General features: G+C 41.0%; 1 protein-coding gene across 2 annotated transcripts in view; it reads right to left on the reverse strand.

Annotated features, from left to right (window-relative positions):
• The window catches only part of BANK1 (B cell scaffold protein with ankyrin repeats 1), a 395,667-nt gene that overhangs the window by 302,698 nt on the left and 76,230 nt on the right, over positions 1 to 16,739 (reverse strand). For both annotated transcript variants that reach the window (XM_033956933.1, XM_033956942.1), the window contains exon 5: positions 898 to 1,094. In XM_033956933.1, coding sequence (XP_033812824.1) covers positions 898 to 1,094 — 197 coding nt within the window. The remainder of the gene's footprint in view (positions 1 to 897; positions 1,095 to 16,739) is intronic.

Here is a 16,739-nt window from a genome sequence, read left to right on the forward strand (position 1 = left end):
GGCCCCAGCATGAGGCTACTTTTTGGCACTACTTTGTAAAGCTGGCCCTTTAGTGAAAGAGCCTCTTAGTGAGTTCTCACAGCAAAGCAGTTTACAATGAAAAAGAACAAATTAATGCAGAACCCCCCCCCCAAAAAAAAAAAAAAAAATGTCTTCCAAAAAATTCCAGGACAGTTAATGGAGGGCAGAAGAAAGAGGAAAGAGGGAGTAGCATAGTTCATCATATATTACAAACTGACTTTTGCTTTTTTCTCATTTGCATTATTCTTCCACCAAATTATGTGATACTTTATTACTACATTTTCCACAGATTAGAGGAGTATGGTATAAACGACACCTCAATTCTTGTTTTGCTTACGCTGCTATTACAATTTGGAATAATCTACCTGTTCACATTAGGACTGATATCAATTACTTAAGGTTTCGTAAAAAATTGAAAACTTTTTTATATGACTTGATGCAATGTTCATGGTATGATGATATTTTAATTATTGATTGCTTTTGTATTCTGTAGATTTCACGGCTTCTTTGAATAGTCTTGAACCTTTTTGGTGTAGTGCGATTAATAAATTGTGTATTAGATTACATTAGATTTGGTGAGGAGGTAAAGGATAGACAGAGGTTATCAGCCCTTTACAAAACCTATCATGTCAAAGGTTCACTGCAGGTTGTAACATCTACTCTATCTGAGACAATTAACTTGAGTATTTTTTTTTAAACCAGATCTGTCTGTGGACCATAAAGACTGAAAATGAGCATCCCTTATACATGTATATACTTGTAAAAATTTAGAACATAAATGAAGATAGCCTTAGTAAAGATCAGATTTTCTTTCAAAAGAATGCATTTTATAGTCATTATTACTGTATATATTTTTGGAAATAATTGTAGACTTACAGACAATTCTTCAACGAGCTTCTGAAGGTCTGCATGACCATATTTTGCAGCAAGCTTTGCTGGGTCCTCCCCATATTTGTTGACCAGCGTAGAAGCTTGAACTGCCCCAGGACACTCAGTTAGAAGGGCAGCAAGATTCCTCAAACCAAATTTAGCAGCACAGTGGAGAATGGTAGGAAGTTCTTCAGAATACACATCTGTAAATGGAGAACAAGCATTAGCATGTAAATTGTACTTGCTTTCTTGTTACCTATTTCACACTAAGTTTCTAAGAAAATAAGAATGCAAGAATTGTTATACTAGGTCAAACCAGAGGACTATCTAATAATAATAATAATTTTATTTTTATATACCGCCCTACCACATAGTTCTAGGCGGTTCACATACAGTGCTAAAATTATATAATCAATGAATAAAAATGCAAAATACTAAAAAACAGTGATAAAATTATACAATAACATGAATAAAATACAATTTGCTAAAATACAATAAAAATTCCACAAAAAAGTACTAGCTATAAGATCAATATGCAATTTACCAGTCGATATTCTGGAACATCAGTTTACAAATTTGTCAAATAAATCAGTTTTTAATAGTTTCCTAAAGGACATATATGAGTGAGCCTGAGAAATAATGGTTCTTAGCCATAGATCCATCTTACCTGCCAATAATGGCCAATCCAGGTCACAATTACTTGGCAGGATGCTAAAATGTAGCTAGATTCTATGATACTTAACCTTAAGGATAGAAACATAGAAACATGACGGCAGATAAAGGCCAAATGGCCCATCTAGTCTGCCCATCCACAGTAACCATTATCTGTTTCTCTCTCTGAGAGATCCCACGTGCCTTTCCCAGGCTCTCCCCAGGTCTACCTTAATAACCAATTATAGACTTTTCTTCCAGCTATTTTTCCTAACCATTTTTATAAGAAAAAATCCAAAACAGCAAGTAAAGTAAAATTCAAAAGAACAAAACCAAAACGGTTAAGTATCTCGAATTCTGTGACTGAGTTGGGCACTATGCCAGACAGTGCTGCTGAATAGCATCTCTGACTGGCCCAAAAAGAAAGTGGGTTGGTCAGGGCCAGGCTGCGGGTGGTGCTGAAGAAGAGCCGAGATTTATGCAGGCCCCAGCGATATTCAGCAGAGGCCCGCATAAGCTAAGTGGGTGGATTTAGGACAGTTGAAAAGCTGTCCTAAGCTTACCCACTTAGCTTTACGAGGGCCTTGGATGAATCTTGGGCCAGGCCCCACATAAGGCATTTTGATAAAAATAAAAAAAAATCAGTTCCTTAGAGCCCCTTATCCCCTCCCCCTTCAGCCAAACCTCTTCCCTCCCCACCATGCCCCCAACCCTCCCAATGTGTTGGTATTTCCCTGCTGTACCAATCCCTGCTGGACTACCAGGTACTGAGTAGGTCCAGGTGGTCTACCTACATATTTGGGAGGGTGGGGTTGGGGGGCCTAGTGGGAACTTGTCATAGGCTGGAGGTCAGGGGTTAGGAGCAGGGTTTTTTTGTTTCCTGTAGTATTACAAGCTGCCATGAGCAGTCATGGTAGCCATTTTGTTCAGCTGCCACAAGGGGCAGGAGTGAGGGGACTTTACTCCTGCCCTTCCAAACCCCTGCTGGATGACCAGATATGGAGGTAGGCCGGGGGGAGGGGAGTCTCCCTACATATTAAAGGGGGGAGGAGATGCCTGGCTTGGGGAATAGTCATGACCTAGGGAGAAGAGGGAGGGCAAGAGGGGCATGGTTAGGAACAAGGATCAGGGGTCAAAGGTGTGGAGCAAGTTTTAATTATAAAAAAAAGAAGTTTAGCAGACCCGGGCTGATATTCAGCTGGGGCTGCATAACTTTTAGTTGTTGATTAAATAAGATTTAGCTCTCTCTTGTGGGCCAGGGGCTAATGGGATTTGTATGCTCTCCACTGACAATACTAAACTATTCAGTGATGTCTTGCAACTAATGCAGGTCTTGAGTTCTTGAAGTAATCTTATCTTTAGATGCAAAAAAGGCTTTTAATAATATTGAATGGCAATATATGTTTCATTCTCACGTGGCATGGTTTTGTAGAGCTGTCTATTAAGATGTTTTATTGCATATCATGTTGATTTGTAATGTAGCATACTATCCCATATCTTGTATTGTTATTTGAATATTTTTACTTCTGTAATCATCTGTTACTTATGTTTGACTTATTCTTGCTGAACTCCACCTTCAGTAAATTCCTTTAAAAAGGTGGTAAATAAAGTCAAATAAATAAATTCTTGCAGAAGATAAAAATATTGTATACCAGTCCTTCAGTTTGTATATTAGTTAATGGGATATCTCTTGGGTTCTTTCATAAACAAAGAAGCAACTAACACGGAATAATAGCACTGGGTCGCTCTTCAATGAAGGCTTTTGAAAAAGTATTCAAAGGCAAAGAAATAACACTCCAAATGAAGATTAGACTTCTCAGGGCACTCATTTTCTTAGTGGTCAATTACGGATGCGAAAGATGAACACTACGGAAACAAGACAGAAATAAGATTGACTCATTTGAGCTTTGATGCTGAAGAAGGATTTTATGCGTGTCGTAGACTGCCAGAAGAACTAACAAATCGAGCCTGGAAGATATCAAACTGGCTATGTCACTCAAAGCCCAAATGATGAAATTACAACTGTCTTATTTTGGTCACACTGTCAGAAGAGAAAGATCATTGGAGAAGGACATTATGTTTGGGAAGATCAAAGCAACCAGACAAAGAGGGCAACCTTCAATCAGATGGCTACAATGTTGAAAACAACCATGAAATATGGGATACCCCAAATGAATTTAGATATAGAAAAAGTCTGGGATCAGGAACTAGGACAATCCTTACACCCATAGACCTGCTCTAAAATATGGTATAAGACACTGCATACATCCTCTTCAGATTCTCTAATACAAATATCCTGGAGGACCTTACTAGACTAACATAAACCAATCTCTTTTTAGATCTGTAATTCATCATGTTGCTAGGAAAACACATAACACAGACCCCCACACACTACCCCAGTGATAACCAACCCCCCACCCCGCATAAAAATTTCAGCCTCCAGACCATCATCACCTGGCAGCCTGGCATAGGAAAGCCTAGTTGTCCAGCCCAGAGGCAGCTTAAGTCGTCTTGGGGGTGGGTTAAGGACTCGTAGAGAGGAGGACCCATGCCTATAAGCCCCAGTAATCACTGCATCGATCCATAAACATGTGCACTGCCCTATACACCCCCTAAACCCTTTTTAACTGGCATACAAGTGGCTCTTGCAGCCATAAGGGCTATTGGGGTAGTAGATAAGTGGCACTAAGGGATTCTGGAGATGGTTTGGGGGGCTCACCATAACTTATAAGGGAGCTGTAGGGAGGAGAAGACATAGCACCCTTTTTGTGAAGTTCACAGCAGTGCCCTGTAAGGTACCCCACTATTTAGGTGGCATGTCTGGGTGTTCAGTCCATCACTTTGCAGACCCCTCCCACTTCCAACAGGGCTTGTTCTAGGCGTTTTGGACTTGGACGGAAAGTTGGACGGAAATGTGGTATAAAGATAGACGATTTAGTGGCTTGGACGATCAGATTGGCAGAACGTATAATTAGACGATTTTCAAAAGTAAAAAACAGTTGGACGTATCTTTTGAAAATGTGTCTTAGGCTCTTTTTAACTTTGGACGACTTGCGAGATGGATGTAAATGGACTTAGATGTCCCTTTCGATTATGCCCCTCTATGTATTTTTCTGTTTCTGGAAGTCTCGGAATTATATATATATATATATATATATATATAAAAAGTTGAAGTAGTGTTTGGGTCACTTGGTTCACAGTCCACTGCACTAACCACTAGGCTACTCCGCTAACTGGTTTGTGCTTTGTTCAGAATGGCTATAATATCTGCAGTTTTCCTTTCATGGAAGAGGAAGGGGAACAACAACCACTTGAGATTAAGGAGGGGTCATACCTTAATCCATCCAGTGGTCAGCTGCTCAATTAGAGCAACATTTTGTATCTGGGATTTGACTGAAACAGGCCTAGATAAAAATGTCCTTTTTTTTTTAGACATGGTCATTGCTTCCCATTCGAAAATACCCACTGAACATCCTATTTTTGGGCCCTCCCTAGTCCTGCCCAAAACATGCCCACAATAACCCTCCCTTAATTATTTGGACGAACTGCAGCGTGAAACATCCAAATTCTGACTTTCTAAAATTAGGATATGGATGTTTTTAGTACATGGATGAGGTTTGGGGTTGTTGGGTTGTTTTTTTTTTTGTTTTTTTTAGCATTTTTTAAATGCCCATCTGCTTTGAAAATGAGCACCGAATCTCCTCTAGTGAAAATTTTTATGGAAAATAAACCTCTGTATATATCATTATGTGAGGAGGGGGATTTCCGTGTTCACTGAATCTTTCAAAGTGCAGAAATTCAGCAAACAGGCCTCTGATGTCATAGCAACAGGGAAACTGTCTGTACATCTTATAGACCCCCTCCCACTGCCAAGAGCAGAGAGCTACTATTGGCTCTTTTGAAAGATTCTGAGGTTTTTTCCAGCCTGAGAATAGTGTAAAGAGAGCCAGAAATACAGTCAGAGTGAGAAGGGGAAGTGAGCAGTTGGGAGTAGAGAAATACAGCATGGCTCTCTCTGGTTAATAGTTTTGTGGGAGCTTGCAGAGAATTTCTCTAAATAGCTGACTACCTCTAAGCATATACAGTAGCTCTGAGGATCAGTGTCCCAGAACCCTGAATATACATGGTAAAGGGGGAATTTCTATTTGTCCTATTTTACCTGATAGTGTGGTCTGCCTCCTGTGCATATAACCAGCCATAGGGTACCATAGGATGCCAGGGGTTACAATTATAACAGTTAAAATTTTCTAGAATGAAAAGAGGTGTCAGCTGTCATGACTTTTATCGCTGCTTTTCTTTTGCGCTAAGGAAACAAATGGTTAACACTTCAGGAAGATGTGAGCCAGCCTAACTGGGTTCAATTTGAAGAGCAAATGATATGTTCACTTCCCCTTAACAAACTCTTAGGAATGACACTCTCACAGAAGTTTAAAGATAGGCAGCCCGGTATTCAGCACTATTTAACCAGCCAGGAATAGCTCCTGACTGGTTAAATAACACTTAGCCGGCTAAGATAGCCATTGAATATTAATAGTTAGCGGCTAGCCAGCTATGTCATGCGTCTTAGCTGGCTAGTTATGAATTTCAAAGTGCTAGCCAGCTAAGTTTTGTGGCCAGATTGGGCCACTATAACTTAGTCAACCAATCTTCTCGCCAAATTCAAGATCAAACTAAAAACTTTCCTATTTCAAGATGCATATCATAACCTCTAAGTACCTCCTTCCCCAAAGCCAGTAAAATTATCTCAACCGCTTTTACGAAGCGACCCCCATCCCTGATGTCATATCCTCCCCCCTCCTCCCTTTTCTTTTACATTTTGTTTTAATAATGTACTTATTGACCCTCCCTTTCCCTTATTACCCTCAAATTCATGTAAGTTCTTTTTTTATCGTCTTTTTAATGTTCACTCCTCCTCCATATATATACAATTACTATTTTACCTTTTATTTTATTTTTTTAGCATTGTAAACCGGCCAGATACACGTTGATGGTCGGTATATTAAAAACAATAAAACTTGAAACTTGAAACCAGTGCTTAAAATTGACATAGCCTGCTAAGTGTGAGACCGGATGTTCAATGCTGATCACCGGAAATGGCCTGGAACTGAATGTCAGTGGTGAGCACTGACCATGGGAGGATTTTCTCAGACCCTTGCTTAGAGTATTGATCCAGGACACTATTACTCTCTGAACTCTCACTAGTGATGCAATGAATCCATAAAGATAAATAACAAGCCAGTTAGTTGGAAACTGGCATTAACAATATACAGTATATGGAATATGGACTAGCTACTAGAAGGTGCTAAATATAAATCATATGCACTTTTTCAGAGGGACTGTCACTTACCAGTAACTCAGTACTATAAATAGTTAAAGCACTCTTTGCAACGTAACAGAATCTCATTGGAAGAATTGGAAGAAGGCTGGGTGCTAGACATGAAGGTGTGTAAATTGGGTATCTCCCAATGGCAGGTTCAAAATTGTGTAAATATATGAAATATAGGATACTCCAACTGAATTTAGATATAGAAAAAGTCTGGGATCAGGAACTAGGACAATCCTTACACCCACAGACCAGCTCTAAAATATGGTATAAGACACTGCATACATCCTCTTCGGTTTTTTTAACACAAATATCCTATTTTTAAAAAAAATTTTATTGGAGCTTTGTTTAAAAAAATCTAAGATAGAAATTAATTGTGATAATAGGTGCTGCAGTTGTAAAATGGACATTGGAACCTTTTTGCATATGTCTTACTATGATCCACAACTTCAGCAATATTAGTCTAACATCTGGGGAAAGATCTGATGGATCCTGAAGAAAGAGAAGCACCTAACATATACAATTATAATATGGAAATACAGTACATATATGGGTCTACATACTCTCCTACTGAAAATAAAAGATTGTCTCCTAGAAGATGTTCTGCTCATTATTGCTATGAAGCAGATTGTTTGTAATTGGAAATCTAAAAGTTCAAAAGTAAGGTACTATGAATAAGCACCAATTAAAATGGGATAAACTTGATGCATATGCCACTATCTTATAAATACAGAATTAGATGCCTGTCATTGCCTTATTGGAATTGTAATAACTTTTGTTGTTTTTTTTTCTGTTTGGAAACTGAAAACAAAAATAAATATAAATATTTGAAGTTAAAAATGATGTTCAAATGTAAAGCTGATGATGAACAATTTGGTGTTCTTACAAAAAAAACCCCAAAAAACAACTTTTAAGAAGGAATGGTTGACTAATCATTCAGCTGAGACTGATAAGCCAGGCATGCTAGCAAGTGTTCACACTGTATTATATATATCAGAGTGATTTTCATATACTTTGAAACTGGCGAATGTTCTCTGTGGAATAATCTTGAAAGCAGGAGTTAATAGGAAGTAGAGTTCAGGCAAAAAATAGAGTGAATGGAAATTGGATTATCTAAAATGTCAGGCCAGTCATAAAACCAATGTAGATGCTGTCACAAAGCTTCAAAATCAGAACCAATGACTTTTGAAGCATCTACTAACTCACCCAAAATTAAAAACAACAGAAGATAATTTGTGCAATGGAATAAATCAGCTGTTTATGAAGTAAAAGTTTTAATTGATAATGTCCTGCTAGCTGTCAAGATAAATTCATCTATGCTGTCTCAGCAGGAAATCCGTGATCACTTAGTGAAATATACAAACAATTCTGGACAGCAGAAGATGCAATAATTATCTGCTTGAATTTATCAAATACGTAAATAGCATAATTAAACACAACATATTCATTGCAATCGGACAGTCAGCTTTCCGTACCCTCATAGATGACGAAAGTATGGATATTTTTTGGTTTCAAAAGTGTTAATTTTATCTGTTAAATTTAGGAAATCAGCTGACACTACACATTCCACTGTGTTTGCTGGAATCATTAAGGGTCTCTTTTACGAGGCTGATTAGTGCGGACTGCTGCGGTAACTGTCCCAAAGCCCATAGGGATTTAAAGGATGTCAGGGGTTTTGCCACATGACAGCTACTAGTGTGGCTTTGTAAAAGGGGGTAAGTTAATATCTTATGAAAATGCTACAATAGTTTCAACAATTAAGCAATTTTACTGTGCCAATGATTTTGATATATTGTTTACCCCAAAAAACACAAAAGTTCAACAACTGAGAGTGAAAAAGAATAATGCAGCCTCTTTTCCCGATTCCATGTTTTCACAGATACACCAGACCTCATACACCTGGGACACTAATTTAACTTTTTCATGTCCTTACTGGGGTGGTGTACTGATTTGGTCTCTAGTATGATATCTTGGATTTTATCATTTATTTAATGCATACATGTGCATTCAAAGATGACTGCACGCATCACATATAAATAAAAAAGAAAGTTAAGTTGCCCCCTTCCCTTCCTTCCCTTTTTAATTTTCCATGCATGAGCAACATCACAAACTTGCTATCTGTGTCATGTCGGCTATCCCTCTGATGTCCTACCTAAGCATGGGGCCCGGAAGTGACATCAGAAAGAGGCAGTTCAAAAAGGTTACTATAATAAATTTAAGGAATGTGTGGGGGCCATTTTTAAATTATTCTAATGAATAATTTACACTTTTCCCAATTTTAATTCTTACATGTGGATCGGGGGTGGGGGGGGCTGGATTTCTATTAATAATATATACGAATGATAAGATATTATATTTATGTGGTATATTTTTTGTTGTATATGGAAGTGGGAGGGGGTGGGGGTTATATCTTTTTGTTGTATGATATGGTAGATTTTCAAGTGATATTGTATTCTCATTGTTTGATATTTACTGTACACTTGTGAATTATAAAATGAATAAAGAATTAAAAAAAAAAAAAAAAAGAAAGAGGTGACACCGATACGGGCAGCAAGTTCATAATGCTGCTCAAGTAGGAAAAATTAAAGAGGTACGATGGAAGGGAAGGGGCGCACTACTCGACCCGGGGGGGGGGGGGTCAGGAAAGAGTGGGGGTAGGGGGTGGAGAGGAGGATGGGTGCCTGAGCCCCTTACAAAGACTGTGCCCGGGGTGGACCACCCCCCCTTACTATGCCTCTGCTAACTTCATAGGTTAAAAAAACCCCAAATAATAATACAAACTTACATTTACGGTACAGTTTCAATGTGAACTTCTCTGATACATAGGAAATGGTTCCACTGACAGTACAGATAGATAAGGCAATAGAAGATATAGTTTTTTCTAAGGTAAAACTCCAATAGTATCACATACACACAACCTTAGATTGACATATTATTCCCGTTTAGGACCTCAGCGGTGCAAGCTGTGAGAGAGTTTTATTCACATAATTGTTTGCACTAAAGTCTTCATCGGCCTTGATATTTTATATATTTTTTAAAAATTATTTTTCTTAATTAAATATTTCAATTATAAATAAGTTAGAAAGGTACTCATCTCTTTTAGAAAAGCATAGCAGGGGCTCTTCACCAACATAGGCTATGTTTCGCCCAGGGGGCTTTATCAAGGTATTTTCCCCTTTGTTATGCCGGTTCCATGAAAACTGCCGATAGGTGAAGAGCCCCTGCTATGCTTTTCTAAAAGAGATGAGTACCTTTCTAACTTATTTATAATTGAAATATTTAATTAAGAAAAATAATTAAAAAAAAAATATATAAAATATCAAGATCGATGAAGACTTTAGTGCAAACAATTCTGTGAATGAAACTCTCTCACAGCTTGCACCGCTGAGGTCCTAAACGGGAATAATATGTCAATCTAAGGTTGTGTGTATGTGATTCCACTGACAGTAGCCAGTGCTTCATTCAGACAAGTTGCATCAAGATATTAGGACCGTTTGAGCAGGTACAATGTTAAAAATAGTACAACGAGGCCCTGATTCTATATGTGTTGCCTAAAAAATCGGTGCTGACTGATGCGGCATTAAGCGTGATTCTATAAAAGTTAGGCAGACTTTATAAAATCAGACTTAGCGATGCCTAAGCGGCCGTAGGTGTTGCTAGGCATTCTTTTAGGCATACTGTATTTATGCCAGTGTTTTCTTGGCCTACATGCGTGCACCTATGTTAGGCGCAGATGGCATCTAAGTCAAAAACAGGCACCTTACTCAAAAATACGCCCACGATCTGGCCCTAACCAGGCCCACTATGCCATTTAGACTGGGCACCTACTTTTTATAGAACCATGTTTTTTGAGTTAGGTGCCTAACTTTCAATTAAGTCCAATTAATGTCGATTTTGTGGTACCACATGCCAATTATCAGCACCGATTAAGCCTACTGATCAATCAAGTTAGGTGCCTCCATTGGCTAGGCGCTAGGAAGGGAGATGTTTAAAGAGGAATCTGAATTATGAACAATGCTCTTGAGTTATTAACAATTGATGATATGTAATCTTACTATAGATCCCTGCTATTTTTAGTGGGTTAAATGTTTGCACCGAAAGTATCGTTATATGTTGTTCTTTGAATCATTGTGAATGTTTTATGCTGTAAACCGCTTAGTTATAGGCGGTTAAGAAATTTTAGAAATAAATAAATGTAGGCGCCTAACTTTAGGCAGGCTTTATAGAATTTGGAGGTGTATGAATAAATGTTAGCACCTAGGTTCTTGTAAAATGTGTGACTAACTTTGAATATTAACCCAAACGTTTTGCTCACAGTTCTCACACCTGAACACCACGATGGTTTCCAGGTACTATTTTGCGGCCCGCGGTCTGTACTAGTGCTGCCCGCTCTTTTTGCAGCGTCCTCCGGCTTCCCCCCTGGCCTCCAGCTCTTACCTTCAGATAATTACTGCAGCTTGCAGAGAGGATGGCCAGTGCTGTAGCGATCCTTGCAGGCTGCCGTCATCCTCAGCATCACGTTCCCTCTGTCGCGATCCTGTCCCTGAGATTAGAGGAGGGGGTGGGACTGCGGCAGAGGAAACGTGTTGCGGAGGCTGATGGCAGCCTGCAAGGAATGCTATAGCACCGGTGATCCTCTCTGTAGGCATGGTAATTAGCTGAAACTAAGACTGGGAGGCCAGGGGAGAAACTGGAGGACGCTGCAAAGAAGGGGGGAACATGCAGGCCTTTGGGGGGGGGGGAGATTTATAAACTATAAAGAGTTTTACCTCATGCAAAATTGTCTTTTTTTAATAAGACATTAACTTTTTTTTTCTGTGGCCCTCCATGTACTTACAAATCCAAAATGTGGCTCTGCTAAGGGTTTGAATTTGAGACCACTGTACTACATCATCCTTTTAGGAACAAAGAAGCAACCTCCCTTGGTCAAGTGTAATATGAGCATGTGAATTTTTACAAGGTCATGTGATTTGAATAACTGAGGGCACTTCATTTTGGTATTAAAAAGCAGAGACTACTTCATTTAGGAAGTTTTACATCAGTAATTAAATAGAGCTGATAGGAAAAATGCAATATTTGCCCAGCACATAAAAACATAAGAATAGCCTCACTAGGTCAGACCAATGGTCCATCCCGTCTTTAGGGAGGCCAATACAAGTCACAAATAACTGTCAAAACCCCAAATAGTAGCAGCAGTCCATGCCATCGATCCAGGGCAAACAGTGGCTTCTCCCATGTCTGTCTTTTCTTCCATGAACTTGTCCAAACCTTTTTTAAAACCAGCTATATTAACCACTCTTACCACATCCTCTGGCAACGCATTCTAGACTTTAACTATTCTCTGAGTGCAAAAAAGTATTACTCCGTAACTTCAAGTATTCCCTAGTCCAGTGTTTTTCAACCTTTTTTGGGCAAAGGCACACTTGTTTCATGAAAAAAATCACGAGGCACACCACCATTAGAAAATGTTAAAAAATTTAACTCTGTGCCTATATTGACTATATATAAAGTAATTCACTTGAGTGCCACCGCCGCCATCGGGAACAGGCCGTCGCCAAGTTCTCCCTGCTTCTCTTCCCCGCGGGGCCGACCAACTCTCGCCACCCGTCGTCAATTCTAACGTCGGAGAGGACGTTCTAGGCCAGCCAGGCAGCGATTGGCTGGCCCAGAACGTCCTCTCCGACGTCAGAATTGACGCGAGTGGCGAGAGTTGGCTGGCCCCACAGGGAAAAGCAGGGAGAACTTGGCGCCGGCCTGTTCCCGATGGCGGCGGTGGCACTCAAGTGGCTAAAGAGCCGCAGTTTGCCGGCCTAGGGACAACACTGGAGGGTGGCCAGCTATGCACCCCCTTGGGACGTAAACCCAGGGTGGGGCAGACCGCCCCCCCCCACCCTGGTATGCCACTATCTGTACCTCACTCCCTCCCTATGACCAAAAATTCTCCTTTCTTCTATTCCCCGTGTACACAACCATCTCTTTCCCTCCCTTCCTCTCTCCAAAGTCCATGCCTTCTGTGTCCAAACACTCATTCCCTCCCCCACCTCAGCATCTCTTTCCCTCCCTTCCTCTCTCCCAAGTCCATTTCTTCTGTGTCCAAAAACCCATTCCCTCCCCCACCTCAGCATCTCTTTCCCTCCCTTCCTCTCTCCCAAGTTCATGCCTTGTGTCCAAAACGCACTCCCTCCCCCCTTTTGTGTTACGTGTTTGCCTCCCAGCCCATCTTTGCAACTTTCTCAGCAAAACGAAGCTCAAGCCGCGAGGCTTGTCTTCTGCTTCCTGCCTGCCCTGCCGCGCACAAATAGCCGAACGGAAGTATTCTCCGACGTCAGCGCTGACGTCGGGGGGCAGGCTTTGCTTAAGCCCTCCCTCCGACGTCAGCGCTGACATCGGGGAACGCTTGCGATCGGCTATATGTTAGCTGCAGGGCAGGCAGGAACAGAAGACGAGCCTCGCGGCTCGAGATGTATTGAACTCCGCGGGTCCCCCGTCCAGCTCTCTCCTGTCCACGTGGGGCGGATCGCCCCTCTCCCTAGACTGTGGCCTAGGACCCTGGGGGAGCCCGGGGCCCCTGAATGCAGGACTGGTGGTACTGCCCTGATGGCGGCCCTGACCGTACGGCACACCAGGCAACATCTCGCGGCATACTAGTGTGCCGCGGAACAGCGGTTGAAAAACACTGCCCTAGTCTTTGCAAATTTTGATGCAGTAAAAAAAATCAATCCACTTATACCCGTTCTACACCACTTAGGATTTATAGACTTCAATCATATCTCCCCTCAGCCGTCTCTTTTCCAAACTGGAGAGCTCTAACCTCTTTAGGCTTTCCACATACGAGAGGAGTTCCAACCTCTTTATCATCTTGGTCGCAATACTCCAGGTGAGGTCGCACCATTGAGTGATATAAAGGCATTGGACTTCTGCCAGATTTATTTGATTTTGTTTTTAAATTTTTTCTTCCAGTTTATGAATTATTTAAAATTTTATTCCATTGTTTTTACCCCTATTGTTTTTATTTTATTAACTGAATTCTATTGTGTAACGGTTCCTCCCTTCTATTCCTTTTTACATATTACTTTAATTCATTTAGATATCATTTACATAGATGATGTAAAGTTAGGAATTTCTATGAAATATTCTACATGCTTCTCTCCTCTCCACTCCTTCCTGCCCTCCATGGTCCTCCCTGCACTCTTCTAACCCCTTCCTCTGTAATGTGGCCTAGAGCTTGTATAGGAATGTGTGACGCACATATGGAAGAAATAAATAAATAAAATAAAATTATAACATTCTTAGTCTTGTTTACTATCCCTTTTCTAATAATTCCTAGCAACTTGTTTGCTTTCTTGGCTGCTGCCGCACATTGTGTAGAAGGTTTCAGCATGTTGTCCATGATGACACCCAAATCTTTTTCTTGAGCACTGACCCCCCCAAGGTGGACCTTAGCATCCGATAACTGTGATTTTGGTTATTCTTCCCAATGTGCATCACTTTGTATTAAATTTCATCTGCCATTTGGACGCCCAGCTTTCCAATTTCCTAAGGTCTTCCTGCAGTTTTTCACAGTCCACATGGATGAGACGATGGTGCGAAGACGAAGGCTTCGACTTCGTGCGCAACTGGACGGCGTTCTGGGGAAAAAGTAAATACTACAGAAGGGATGGACTACACCTCAACAAGGAAGGAGCAAGAGTTTTGGCAGGCAACATGAAGAAAGCAATAGAGAAGGCTTTAAACTGAAGGACAGGGGAAAGCCGACAGTCGACCACCGGTCGATGGCACGGACAACAGGATGCCCCGACGTAGGAACAAAGGACTACTACTCATACACAAGAGAGGTCGACCTCACAGCCAACAAAGGAGAACAAGCAGGAAGGGACAACTCAGACACAGGAGGGGATGACCACACAGCAAACATGGGAGATAACACAGGAGCAGTAAAGGATACCGTAAATGAAACTGTAAGGACAGCCAAGAGTAGAAGGTCCAAAAAGGTAACACGAAGGGAACTTAGATGTATGTATACAAATGCTAGAAGTCTAGGAAACAAAATGGGAGAACTAGAGACGATAGCAAGACATGAGAACATGGATATCATTGGCATAACAGAAACATGGTGGAATGAAGAAAACAAATGGGACACAGTACTACAGGGATACAAACTATATAGAAAGGATCGAGAAGGGCAGAAAGGTGGAGGTATTGCCCTATATGTTAAGGAAGGAATAGATTCTGTTGGAATGATTACAACAGACAGGAAAGAGAAGCTGGAGTCCCTCTGGATCAAAATTCCTGGTCACAATGGCGCAGATACAAAAATTGGCCTTTACTATCGTCCCCCAGGACAGGCGGAGGTCACTGACTCAGAAATGATGGAGGAAATCAAACAAGTATGCAAGACAGGCAATGTAGTTATATTGGGAGACTTCAATTTCCCAGGAATAGACTGGAAACTAGGAGCCTCCAACTGCGGCAAGGAGGCCAAGTTCCTGGAGGTGCTAGGGGATTGCTTCCTGGAGCAAATGGTAAAAGAGCCGACAAGAGGCGACGCCACCTTGGACTTGGTCCTAAATGGTCTCACCGGACCGATAACAGAAGTAGAAGTCATGGTTCCACTGGGAACGAGTGATCACAATGTAATCAACTTTAAACTTGACATCGGGAAAGGGAAACATGCCAAAACCTTAACCACCACCTTAAACTTTAAAAAGGGTAAATACGATTGCATGAGAGCCATGGTAACAAAACGACTCGAGAAGATGGTGGACAAACTTGAAACAGTAGACCAGGCATGGTGCCTATTGAAAAATACTATTGCAGAAGCACAAGATCTCTACATTCCGAGGATTTCCAAAGATCGGAGAACTAAAGGCAAAGGAGAACCAGCATGGCTTACCATACAGGTGAAGGAAGCCATAAAAGAAAAGAAGGACTCTTTCAAAAAATGGAAATGCACGAAGACAACCGAAGCCTGGAACAAACATAAAGATGAACAGAAGAAATGTCACAAGGCGGTGAGGGATGCAAAACAGGACTATGAGGAAAAAATAGCCCGGGAGGCCAAAAACTTCAAGCCCTTCTTTAGATACGTGAAAGGGAAAAAACCTGCAAAAGAGGCAGTGGGACCCTTGGACGACATGGGAAGAAAAGGGTACATCAAGGAAGATAAACAAATCACAGACAAACTAAATTCCTTCTTTGCGTCTGTCTTTACGAAGGAGGACACCTCAACAATACCTGAAGTGGAGAAACTGTTTACAGGAGAAATAAAGGACAGCCTCACCACAGTTGAAGTGAACTTAGATCAGATATACTACCAGATCGACAAACTTAAAAGTGACAAATCCCCTGGACCGGATGAAATTCACCCGAGAGTCTTGAAGGAATTGAAGGTCGAAATCGGAGAGTTACTGCAAAAACTTGCAAACCTGTCAATCAGAACTGGTCAGATACCAGATGACTGGAGGAAAGCGAACGTCACGCCAATTTTCAAAAAAGGATCGAGAGGAGAACCGGGCAACTATAGACCTGTGAGTCTTACATCTGTCCCCGGCAAGATGATTGAATCACTGATCAAGGATAGCATAGTTCAGCACTTGGACACACATGACTTGATGAAACCCAGTCAACATGGATTCAGGAAAGGGAAATCGTGTTTGACGAATTTACTCCAATTCTTTGAGACCGTGAACGAGCAAATTGATAGTGGAAAGCCGGTGGACATAATATACTTGGACTTCCAGAAAGCATTTGACAAAGTTCCACACAAAAGACTTCTTAGGAAACTACAAAGCCATGGCATAGAGGGAGATATACAAAGATGGATAGGCAAATGGCTGGAAAACAGGAAGCAGAGAGTGGGCATAAATGGGAAGTT

Source organism: Geotrypetes seraphini, chromosome 1, assembly GCF_902459505.1.
Source record: "Geotrypetes seraphini chromosome 1, aGeoSer1.1, whole genome shotgun sequence".
Lineage (NCBI taxonomy): Eukaryota > Metazoa > Chordata > Amphibia > Gymnophiona > Dermophiidae > Geotrypetes > Geotrypetes seraphini.